The 12,969-nt window shown below is 40.5% G+C and overlaps 1 protein-coding gene across 2 annotated transcripts in view; it reads right to left on the reverse strand.

Annotated features, from left to right (window-relative positions):
* ANKH (ANKH inorganic pyrophosphate transport regulator) overlaps positions 1 to 12,969 on the reverse strand; it is a 119,849-nt gene that overhangs the window by 29,766 nt on the left and 77,114 nt on the right. For both annotated transcript variants that reach the window (XM_042835165.1, XM_042835156.1), the window contains exons 3-6: positions 5,582 to 5,700; positions 4,424 to 4,507; positions 1,806 to 1,976; positions 1,072 to 1,206 (exon numbers count right to left, since the gene is read on the reverse strand). In XM_042835165.1, coding sequence (XP_042691099.1) covers positions 1,072 to 1,206; positions 1,806 to 1,976; positions 4,424 to 4,507; positions 5,582 to 5,700 — 509 coding nt within the window. The remainder of the gene's footprint in view (positions 1 to 1,071; positions 1,207 to 1,805; positions 1,977 to 4,423; positions 4,508 to 5,581; positions 5,701 to 12,969) is intronic.

The raw sequence follows: 12,969 nt of genomic DNA on the forward strand, positions 1-12,969 counted from the left end.
ATAGGCATGCAACTGGAAGGTCTTTGCTTCAGGGGGGATGGCCATCACTCAGTCAGGCATTCGGAGCTTAGGAAATCCATCATGCAATATTGTTAACATTACTCAGCTTTGCCATTTCACTGTCATGCTGATAACTTGGGGATGACTGACACCTTAAGCTGATGTGTTCCCTTGCTCAGATGAACACCACCCTCCCACATTTCTCCCAGACTGTTTTATCTAGAGATACTTGAGTAGCAGAATGAATTGGGGCCTTGTATCATATCTCATGATCTGAATTTAGACAGATTTTCCTTTATTATTCATACGTAGAACAGTTTTCAGCAAGACTGATTCCAAAGCAATAGCGCTCAGTGGCTGACTGAAGTTGAGTATCAAACTACTGTGCAGCATGAGGCACTTATGAAACAAAAGAAATGTGCTCTCCCAGCTTTGGTGCTAACCAACTAATTGATTGCATTTTGTTCACAGGATCAGATCTGTTATGATTCACCTAAATTCAGATTCATTTCTTATCTTATGGTAGAGTTAAGAAAGACTTTTAACTACTGCTGTGTGTTTCACTTCCAAACTTTCGAAGTACATTTTCTTGGTTATCTGACCACATTTTCCTGTAATAAATATAATTGCTGTCCTTGTCTGGTGACAGATCTAGCCAAATGCAGGAAACTGACGATGCAACAATTTGTTCTCTATGCTGTTTTGAAAAAAACCTCTGTTTTTCAAACAAGTGTTAATGTGCTCTTTGTATCTGTAGCTTCCGCGGAAACGAATAGGAGGTATTGCTTTTGGAGCAACCTGTGCCATAGAACAGTTCCACATGGGACTACTGGTAATTGTACTAAAACCTCTGGGATCAGAACAATCCAGAGCAGAGCTTGACAACCTGGGTGTAGAAACTGTTCAATGAAAAAAATTCACTGGTCTTGTTGAGGGTGAGAATTTGGTAGGCCTGGCAGAAATGCCCATGTATTTAGGACTTTTTCTTGACAGTATGGCTGAGAAGAGAAACACAGAGGCAAGTAGGTGTAAATGACCATTTGAAGTAACAGGGAACACTGACTTTCTCACCTCTGTGGCTGAAGAACTGCCACCTAGGTCTCGGGAGACAAAAAGGTTGACAATGGGCCTGCTTATTCGCTGAGTTGCCAAGATTAATGCCAAAGGCCACCAGAAGCTCAGCATCTTCCTGATCGTAGCCTCTCCCTGGAGAAAACAAACATAAAATAAGTGGCTTTGACAAGAAGCACACTGAACTGAATCAAAAGCACAGAGAAAGTATTTCTGTTTCTCTTACCCACTGTCAGTTTGGTGCATTCATTTCATTAAGTTTAAACAGCAGGACTCTAGAATATATTCATTCATTTTAGCAATAATGATTCAAAAGAAGTTGTGTTGAGGGTGTAAAAAAATAATGCACAAGGTACCTGAATAATTGTTCTGATTATTAATCAGGAAAAGGTATGTGAACTCCAATACAACATTCAAAGAAAAAGAAGTTTTGAAACATTCTTTCCCACGAAATAAAGCATCTGCTTCATTCGGTGCTGTCTTACAGCATTAGAAGGAGAGAGCTCAGCACTTGAGATATTAAGCAGACAGCACATCAATACCACCTAATGCACTGTCTGATGAGCATTAACAGCTCTGTAATAGATTCCATCAGCCCTTTTTAAACAAATATGGTTTTCCTTGCAGGATGGAGCAAGCAAGCCCTTCGTACATAGTGGTTTAATAGAGTATTGTAACACAAAAAGCAAGTTTAAAGTCACTTAACCACAACATCACCAAATATTAAGACATACCCCCATTTCGGGCCCACTTCTGTCAGGAATGACATCATGTATGTTCCTGTAGTATCCCAGGCATAATGTGGTACATCGGACAAGTGCTCCCATGTATAGGGACAAGATTGGGATCAGGAGAGGCTCCCTGCACTCCAAGTGACTGTGAAGCAAAATGGCTACAAAAACAACCTGCAGAGCACACAAAAGAAAAGATGTGTAGTTTGTCTGTCCGTTTCTTCAGGAATAACATATCTCCTGTCTGACTCCAAACAAGCCTGTCTGAGCCAACAACGTGTGACTATGCTATCTGACTTGCAGCATGCAGAAACTTCTGTCAGGATTCTTCCCTGCATTTGGTCACACAAACAAGAGTAATAAATTATCATCATACAGAAGCTGCATAAAAAGTACTTAGAGGCCTGGGCAGATGTCAGACTAGAGGCTATAAATAGGAGGCTTGCATTCAAGTCCGGTAAAGCCTGACATCAAGCATGTACGGTTGTAAGGGTGCCAACTCTCACAGGACAATTAGGTATCCTGATATCAACTGAGGCTGAAGACATGCCTTCAGCGTCAGCTTCTAAGTCTTGCCTTCTATATTTTTGAGGGGAGCATGTGAGAATTAAAAAGTCAGATGTCTTAAAGCATTCAACTCAAAATTTAGAAGCAGGAAGTCTTGTGTTATCTCAATTTTGTACTTTTCTGAATGCAATTTCAGTATTCCCTCATTTGCTCTTGAGCTGAGTGTTACACTGATGTTACCAAAACGGAAACCATTAGCCTAATGAACAGCTCATAATTACAACATGCAAAATGAAATGCTCAATCCAGAAAATGAAAGGAATTGATTAATACAATATTATTCTCTTCCATAGTCTCTTCCATAAGAGCTGACGGCATGCCTGTTAAATTCCTAGTGTCTCTGCATGGTGGGCACAACTGGGAAGCCAACTGCATTTGCTTTTGTGAACAGCAGCATCAAGAATAACTCTGCTAGAGGTTCCATGAGTTCCAAGAAATATAAAACACATTGTTCAGGGGCAGGTTCTGTCTTTTATTGCTAGAGCTTAAGAAATGCTTAAATCACATTGTGCACATATTTATTAAGCAGGCCATGATGTTTGAAAGGATTTGTAAAATAGCTTTTTTGAACTCCACAAAAGATTTCTTCAGTAAACTGATGCAAAGTCAGTCACAAATTGTGCACACAAAGCTATTTAAGGAGAATTATCTACTGCCTGTGCACCTATTGCTTGCGTAAGGCATAGATGTAGGTGTAAGGAAAGTTAGGGTGTGGAGAATCACTACATTTTGTCTTCTGGATTTGCTCTTGCTCTGTGCAATACTTTTTTATAGACTGGAGACAGGTGTCTTATTCTTCATGAGCCTGGCACCCCACTCACTTGTGAAAAGGCCACATGTACCACGGCCACAATAGGAATTCCAGTTTCTGTATTTAGGTGTAGATGACCTGACATGTATCTAAGGTCAGTCATGTCAGAACAAAAGCAGAGCCTGGGTGTTAAGGTCATTAAGAGTAATTAGTATTATCTTCAGGGATTTAATGTAGTACTGCAGAGGACCAGACATGCCAAACATAGAATAACAGCTGACTGAATAGTTTAACCTGATTTATAGTTTTCTCCTATTTTGTATGAAGAAAATGTGATGAAAAATTGAACTAAGTGCTAATGACCTCATATTTCCTTTGATGCTGTACTATTATTATACTCTTCCTTACCCAGTCACTCCCTCAGCTGGTAATGGGACAGTACAGTAACTGTTTACAGGCTCTGGGATCCTCCATTTAATAATATGTTTATAAATACTCTAAAAAGAGGGCTCTATATTGGTTCTCAAAAGGTACAGCACTGGACATCAGCAATGCATATGAATATAGTTTTGTAAGCGTGTCTCGTACGAAGCAAACAGGGTATTTAAGACCTCCTTCACAAATGGAAGTTCAAATGCTTGGTCTTCGCTGCTCCACCCAGGAGGTATCAGCACAGAAGGCTTCTACTGCAGTTCCAGGCTTTTGTCTTTTGGTCCACTAGCAAGAGCAGTGCTACAGAGGCACTCAGAAAATGGTTTACACCTCTGTGTTTCACTAGATTAAACAGCATGTGAAAACTGATGTGTGGACATCAAGATTTCACTTCCCTGCCTACATACTCCACTCAGGATCACAGCAGAACCGTGCAAAGCGTGAGGCAGAAGGTATATGGGGGAGAAAGATCTCTGTCAAAGCCACCCATCAGCCCCAGAACTGGTAGCAGTCATCAGTCTCTCTGTCTGACCTTTCTATTTCCCAGGTGTAGAAGTATATATAACTTGATTCTCAACCATCCCAACACAGTATTTGGAGGTGCCCTAAGCCAAACTGCCCTGGTTCCTTTCTTCTGACACTGCATCAAGATTAACTTGATCCAGCCAAGTGAGACCAGCCTACACCACAGCTGTCTGCAAAGAGCTTCCACGCAGTGGGGAAACTACTGGAGAGCAGCATGCAAAAGGCGATCCTGGTGTGCTGCCCGTGGTAGAGACAGAAGCCAATCTCCGTGCAAAAGCACCAGTGCTTAAGAAAGCATCTAATTCATAGCACAATGGAAACAGTGACTGCCAAGAGGAGCCATTACCTGAGCTATGACATCTGAGATGGAGGCACATCCCACCAGGAAACTGTACTTGTGTTTCAGAAGAATTCCAGCATGGGTCCATGCCTGAAAAAAAGAAGGCGGAACAGAATTTGGGAAATTATCATGCTATTTGTTACAGATTTCAGGTCCCAGAATGCTCTTTTCAGTATGCTATATTATACACAAAAAACAGTAGCATCTGGTGTGAACCTGGGTAAACGTTAAGCCAGCAGTGCAGAGAAAGTACTGCAGCTCTTAGTTCCTCTAGGCCTGGGCTAGAAGGAAGAATGGAAATAAACTTACTAATTAAATAGAAATTTCTGAGGAGGAGTGTCAGTAAGAAACTGTCCTAATAAAACAGATGCTGCATTTATCAGATTATCACACTAAACAATCTATCAGAAGAGTTGTTCTTCTCATTCTCACATTGGATGCATCTCAAAAATATAAAATTAATTACCTAAACTGAGTCCCATCTGGAAAAGAAAATCTAATGAATCAACATCCTTTTATTGTCAGCTACTGTTTTAAGAGGAGAAAGCAGTGGAGGCATGCCACAAAAAAAGTTATCATTTTTACTTTTATATAGAAGTATAGGAGTGAATTACTGCTGCCATATCATTGTTTACGTCGTGCCAACCACATGCAGTAAGCCTGGTGATGAAGAGAGCAGCAGCCCACGCACTTGAGATATGCTGGACATAGCTGTGCTTGCACAAAATGATGGTAACATGTATCTTTTCAATACATTTGCTTAGAAAAAGTATTGAGCTTATTCCTTGTGAGCTCTGCAAGTAATCGGAGAATGTTCAGTAAATCAAACTCTTCCACTGCTAATTGCATTGAAAAAACACACAGTCTGTGAGGCTCATCATAAGATGATCAGTGTTTTCCAGCATGCATATACACTAACTCTGACAAGGAAACTAAGGACTTTCACATTTGTCATGATCTCTGGATGTTTAATTCCACCCAGATGCTTTTTCCAGGTAGCAGAAGATGGCATGTTAGTGTATATCCAGAACTACTGCTTGCAAAGGACATGCCTTCCTCCTGCAGACCTTCATTTTCCCATCAAACAACAGACTTTGCAAACTAAGGGCACCAAAGAAAAAAACAGCATTCATATTAAAATTCAGCTGTGAATCATGCACTCACCATGGCATCCATAAAAGGGAAGGCAGCAAGATAAAGGAAGGCCCTCCGAGTTTTACTTCCCACTGATTCATCCACATGGTGTAGCTTATTAATTATGTAATACCCCAAATCGCTATACGCTGTAGAGATATAAGAATAGGAATGAATAATAAAGATTATATATGGATTCTGGGTAAGATGCCCCAAAGTACCAGAAAGAGGAGGATGCCTAGGAGATCAGAGAGCATCCACTCAGTAAACAGCTGCAGGGGCTTCAGGATGTTACAGCCTCACCAGCTGCTGTTTATCACTAAGGAGTGCTTTCACAATCCTTTTCCAAGTAACCTTTGGCAGAGGAGTGATAACAAATGGCTGGGTAGGGAGATGGGTATAATAAATGCCACATCTGTTTGGTAAATGAACACACTGCTATTCCAGAAAATCTACCACTCTTTCATTAACTCAGAGCTCTTTGTTAGAAAAGCTGTTATCACCAGATGCTGTGTATTTCATGGGTTATAGTGCCTTATAAATCCTGAAACCCCCTATTGCCACTGCATTCTCATGACATTACCTGTAAACCTGCCCAAAGCTATAAAAGGAGTACTATGAATTGCAGAGGCTCGCAATAAATCACACTCATTATGCCCTGTGAGTGCCTCTCCCTCACTGCCTAATGACCACCTCTGCTGGGACTGTCAGGGCACTACATAGCCTCTAACAGTTGTTACTCTCCTTCCTTGTTTACAGCTGGCATCTCAGGAACCACAAGTCAGAAAACGATTTTCTGCACTGCTGGGAATCACTCTATTTGCTGTCCATTTTCAGTCTGGGGAGAGTTTTTAGTGCTGGGTAAAACACTTCTCACCAGATTTTAGTTTTCAAGTGCAGGGTTGAAGACAGAACTATGATACGGAGTAAGGAAGAACTAGCTATGGCTAGCATGCCTGAACTTCAGGACTTGCGTAAATACGCATAGTTCAGTAATCCAAACAGCTTTCAACTTCTATAAATCATATTATAGATCTGCTTATTATCACATAGCTTCAACTACACCCTTGTAATAGTTGTCAAAAAAATGACTGAGTTGTACAGTCAAACTCCCAAAGCAAGTAGCTGAAAATTAACCTATACCTGGCTAGTCCGACCTCACTTCTCTTCTGTCTGTGTCTCTCCTAAGATAAAGATTTCCAGTGTGAATACTTTCACAGAATCACAGAATCACCCGGGTTGGAAGGGACCTCAAGGATCATGTAGTTCCAACCCCCCTGCCTAGCAGGGCCACCAAACACACACATTCAGATCAGGTTGCCCAGGACCCCGTCCAACCTGGCCTTAAACACATCCAAGGACGGGGCATCCACAACCTCCCTGGGCAGCCCGTTCCAGGGCCTAACCACTCTCCTTGTATAGAACTTCCCCCTAACATCCAACCTAAATCTTCCCTCCTTCAACTTCGATCCATTTCCCCTAGTCCTGCTGTTGTCAGCCCTTTTGAAGAGTTTACTCCCCTCCTGGGTGTAGGTTCCCTTCAGGTATTGATAGGCTGCAATGAGGTCACCCCGCAGCCTTCTCTTCTCCAGGCTGAACAAGCCCAACTCCCTCAGCCTGTCCTCATAGGGGAGGTGCTCCAGCCCCCTGATCATCTTAGTCGCCCTCCTCTGGACCCTTTCCAAAATCTCAATGTCTTTCAATGTCTTTCCTGTTTTTCAGTTTGTAGCAATTCTAGCATAATTGAACAGAGTACTTTAGGAAAGCCATCCTTTTCATGAAAGCAGGCCACATCTTTGGATCCACAAATACTTGCACTAGTTGTGCAATCATTTTAGCCCATAAATAACTCTCATAAACAGTGTTTGGAAGCAATTAAAAAGGAGTTTAACTCATCATTGTTTCATGATGGCTTAGGCATACAGCAGCTAAATGGTTTAAAGGACTGACAAGGGAGCAAAAAGAAAGATGTAGTCCAATAGCACTGAGAACAAATCTCAGACTCAATCCAGACAGGATTGAGGCTCACACCACCCCAAGTATATTTAAATAATAAAACCTCTCCATTTCCCTATGCTGGTCCATATCTACTAAAGTTGGGCTCACAGACTCTCATTTTACCCAGTAATCCTCAAGTTGGTGAGCTGAGCTTTCCTTCTGAGCCTCTCCACAACAACTGGACTAATTTCCTTTCAAAAGGTACTGGGAGAGAACTTCAGACTTTCCTGAGTTCAGAGAGTCCAGCTTAGTTCCTTAAGCACATTAGATACAAACAAAACCACAGCTCCTTCTTATTTTTGCACAAATATATTTGCACAGTCCAGACTCTAATTTTCACTCAGTACTTTGAAAAATGTCTCTTATATATGGATTATTGTATGCTAACCTTGTAAAAAGCTGCTTTTTTTGTAGCAGGACGTTACATCAATGTTTCTAAATTGACTTACCTGAATGAATGAGAACAAGTTTGGAAAGCATGTGAGGCAAGCTACCTATGAGGGCCAGGCTCATGGAGTTCTCTCTTAGGTCCTGCTGAAGTTGTGTTAAACTCCTCCTGCACAAAAGCTTAAAAACTATTGCAGGGAACACACCAGTCTTATTCCCCACAAGGAAACAAAGAGAATCTGCATCCAGCTGCTGAGGAGCCTGCTTTTGTGGAGGGGTCACCATCAGTGCAATGATGGGAAGATATCATGACACAGGAGTCAACATTTGTGTTTTCTACACACTTACCCTCTGGTCTTCTTTCCTACTTTAAAGGAGACTTCTAAAGAGTTTAGGAAATGAATAACAAAAAACTTTTTTTGGCTCTAAAAGCTATTAATATGCTTATTTATTTATTTATTTTGAGTTTAAGTAAACATTAAGTTTCACAGAATTAGCAGGGTCAAAGGCTGAATTACTCTCATGTCTAGGAACACCCAGTTCACCACATGGTTGTAGTTTACTGGCAGGGCACTCTCAAAGGACTTACACAACCACAGCCCACAGCACCAATTTTTTAGGATTTCTAAGGATATCAGAGCCAGGCTTTGTAAGCTTTAAGATTCGTCCTCCTCTCCCCCATCCAAAAGAAATCAACTCTACTGTGACTTTAATTTTAAAATAATAGTGGAGTGACTAAGCTAAGTTTAAAGGATAGTTTTAAAATACTTAACTATTTTCTTCCACCTGCCAGTGAAAGCACACGATTGCTTTTGCTGATGTCAGTGAATGCTTCCATTCTCAGAAAGAAGGACTCAAAAAGCTGAGATGCACTGACAAATATACAGGCGTGTGTCTCTGAGCTGTGATTAAAGCGACTGCTGATGCAATTAGAACTTAACCTTGGGCAACCTTACATACTTATTATGAAGCATGGTACAAAATTAATAACAGACAACAGGGCTGAAGAACACCACACGAATCTAAAGCAGATGGCTCTTCCCATTCCTTGCATCATTTCAGCCAAAACAGAGTCCAACTCCAAGATAAACTGCCTGTTTGCTCTTGTAATAACTCATTTATTTTGATGTCCATGGATTGGTTTTGCTTCTCATACAACAGCATTTAAGCAGGAACTTTTACTTTTGTCTTTCTTAGTTTTGTCTTAAGACCCAGAAGCTTACAAAATGATACTGAAATATTGTGCACCTAACTGGATCTCCTCTACACTGAGTTCTGCAATGAGCCAATTATTACCACATAAACTTCAGACATCCTTGAACAAGCGAACACACTCTTAATGATGCCAGTAGTCTCAAACAAATAGCTGCACTGTAGTCATCTCGGGGCTGTCTACACTCCAGCATGTTATACTTACATCATAGGAAAACAAAAAGAAACCCTCACAGGAAGTGATACCACTTATTTCCAGACACAAAACCTCAAATGTCAATATTTGCTTTCCACAATAATGATAATAAAAAAAAAATTAATTATGTTTTGGGGTTAAAGTGTTGCTTTTTTTGTTGTTGTTGATGTATTCCATATTCACATTTTGGTGCCAGTTTTAAAAATGAATTTAGACACTTGAGAAATAAAAATTGACTCTGCCGCTATTCAGAATGATGTCTCACAGGGCCAAAACTGGCTAAGTAATTTGGGTAGGTAGGCAAATACCAATTTGCTAAAAATAAGAAATGTTAATGGCAAGTCTTCATTTGGAGATGGTACAGGTTACATAGATTTCTTTACGTCTTTGATTAGCTTGACTTATAGCAGAAGCAGAAGCTTGGGTCCCACATGCAGAAGGCCAGATGATCTGGGTGTCTTGAGCTCCACGTTTCTCTTTTGCTCAAAGCAATGAATAAATAAGAAAACCACCTCAGGAAAAACTCAGTGTATACTGGTAACTGCAATTGTTGTCCTTTGTGATCAGCCATAGTTGCAAAATTGAGTTATTTTTTCCTAATCTGCCACTGTCAAAAGGCCCCTGGTTTATCTTTGGGTAGGCCAGCATCTTGCAAATTTCAAAATTAGTCTCTTTTAACTAAAAAACAATTACTATTCTAAAATCAACAAATGCTGTGGTCATAGGTTTTCTTCATTCTTCCTTTGCCCTTGAATACTTTGCTGATAAGAAATTGCACCTGTTTTGTAAGAAAGTTGTGGGTCAGCTGGGGAAAGAAGTCATTGCTTTAGCAACAGCTACTTGAAGATGCTGAAGCAGGAAACTGTTTTTAATAAATAACATTTTATCATCTCTTTGACGACAAAAATAAAAAGCAAGTCTGGTTTATATACTGGTTTGTGATCCTATGCTATCATCTTTTCCCTGGGCAAAAAGTTTAGTACAAACCAGTACGGTGGCCAGGTTAGAACAAGACTGACTGGAAAAAATTGCTCATTTTGGCACAAGCCCCACTATGATACCTAATCACTGAAAGATCTTTCACATATATGAAGTGACTATGCATGCAGGTTCAAAAAACTGCTAACAACTGATAAAGTTTTTACACCTGTGCAATCTGTGCATGAGGGGCTGGTGTCTGTTAGCACATCAGTAATAAACTGGAACAAAACAACAGGGCCACTTACATACACTTAGTGGACAGTCAGTCTGATGCGTTTGCCTTGTTACTAAAGTTCCCACCTTTTTTTTTCTGGTGATGCCAAATGATCCATTATAGAATTTTGATCAGCTGCAGTAGACACCAGTCAACGGTGCCTACTTAAGCAAAAAGGACGTTTCCCCAAAGTAACTTCTTGCCATTTCTAGAACCTCAGACAGGTGTAGAAAGTAATATTAGCAAGCAAAAGGAGATACACTTTTGCAGTACACCTTTTCTCAGTAAATCAGTGAAGCACTGAACAATGCTGTTTGCTTGCCAAAGAAAATGTGCAGATCCTATATGACACAAGAGCTAAAGGGCCTCATTTAGTACGGAGGAACAACACCTATGAAGTGCATTATGGAACATGATGTTCTATAAATGAAAGCACCATTCTCTCTCTCTCTCTCAAGTTCGTAATTTATTAAGATGCCAAAAATATGCACACAAAGGCTTATCATCTTGAATCGTTTCTCTTATAGCCCAATATTCCCACTCAAAAGCCAATCTCTGAAATAAATAGATGCTTTACATTCCTTCCTACAAGGAAACTAAACTGCTGGCAGTAGCTGCTCCTAAAATAGCACAAGGGAAGGAAGGCAGCATACTATCTTCTATTTCTAGATAACAACTGAAACAGCAAAGGCAGGAATAATGTACTGACCAAGGTTTACAGCAGCACTTAAAGTGGGAAGAGAAAAATCATTTCAGTTCTTTTTGGTCATGTCAATCAGTTTCTTGGTTCTTACTACTACCTGCACAGGAGAATTATAGGAACTACTGGTAAGGTTGTTGCAGATTAGAATGTGGTGCAGTGATGACTGCGAGTTTGGGTGGTTTGGCTCAGCCAGTCGTACCCACAGAGGAATGGGTTAGCCTCTAAGAAGAGCAGCAGTGGGCAGCTGGTGCTGAAGCAATGAAGTTAGTTGGGTGAAATGGTCCATTTTGATAGTTCAAGGGAGTAGAAACTGCTATTTGTGAGTAGCTGTGAGTACAAACTGCAAATAGTTTCAATCACAGAAATGTGGTGATTCATTGTGGTCACTGTGTTTCTACCATCACTTGTTTTCCTCCTTCTGACTTTTTGTACTTCTTGCTTCACTGGGATTTTTCTTTCCTTTTCCATCTCCTGGGCTTCACAATCCACAGCAGGCAGTCATGCCATCTTCTTTTCTCCCATACATATGGCACATAAAAGAAATTAAGTCCCCAGAGTGGTGTTCGTTTCAGTTTTTTATCTGCTGAACAGCAACCTGAATTTTTGTCTTCTGTAGAGTCTGTAACAGGCTTGCAGCTGTTGGGGAGTAGTTGCAAGTCCTAAGAGGTTGCTTGTTTGCCACTGGACTCCTTCTCTTCCTTCTGTTAGGAAAGCTGTGCATCTGAGGTTCAGAAAAGAATAATTAGGATTTGAAACATGTTCAAAGGAAACTTGAAACACAAAACTTGGCAACACTGCACCCTGGCAATTGGTGCTAGAATCTGACTAACTCCATTCTCTTGGGCGCTCTGCCAGTCCCTGCTGTGGCCTTTGCGTATTTTCAGGCAGAGACAAGTTAAAATACTAAAAAATATTTTGCAGTCTGCCACCATAAGCAGCTGAAAGATTGCGGAAAGCTTTTTAACTAACAGCTTTAAGGCACGGAAAGTACAGCCATTGTTTTTTATTTATTTTTCAGTACCTACACAGAGGGCATTTCAGAGGTTCTGAACGCAGCAGGGCTCTATTTCCAGGCAAAACCAAAAGACTTAGCTGGCATATTTTCAAGTGGCTGCCCAAACAGTTCCCTTCAATAAAAAGTCCCACATGGAAAATCCAGCTATGTCTTTTACCTGGGAACTTGATAGTTACACTTCAAATATTCTTAAAATCTGTAATAGTTTAAAATGAATTTCTGAATGACTAGAAAATATTTCATTTTTCCAGCTTGCTAAGCCAAAAACTTTGACCAGGAATGGCAGGAAAGCAAGTGTGCAACTAGAATAGCAGCTCTGGGGGCTGAAGAAACATTCTAAGCAAAGAAATCACAAAGCCAAACTTTCTAATGACCCAAGTTTTTAACAGTGGCTCACTGAAACAGATTCAACTGTAAACATATTGAGGAAGTGATCAGTAGATACTGGTGAAATAAATTGACTTGAATGCATGGATTCAAGTTAGAAAATTAGCAACAGCTTAACCCTGCCATGGACTTGCCGTGTCTAGTAAGCCATTATTGAAAGCATTTATTATGACTGTAACATAGAATAAAAATAAACTGTATACGACTGCTATATCTGTGGTGAAGTAATAGAGAAAACTGGAATGCTTGGGAGGCACACAGAGCCACTAACGATAGCTGACACCCTGTTACAGGGTAAGAGCATGGAGCATTCATGTTTACCTGC

Source organism: Centrocercus urophasianus, unplaced genomic scaffold (genome assembly GCF_019232065.1).
Source record: "Centrocercus urophasianus isolate 14NV4802_14NV808 unplaced genomic scaffold, USGS_Curo_1.0 seq_11, whole genome shotgun sequence".
NCBI lineage: Eukaryota > Metazoa > Chordata > Aves > Galliformes > Phasianidae > Centrocercus > Centrocercus urophasianus.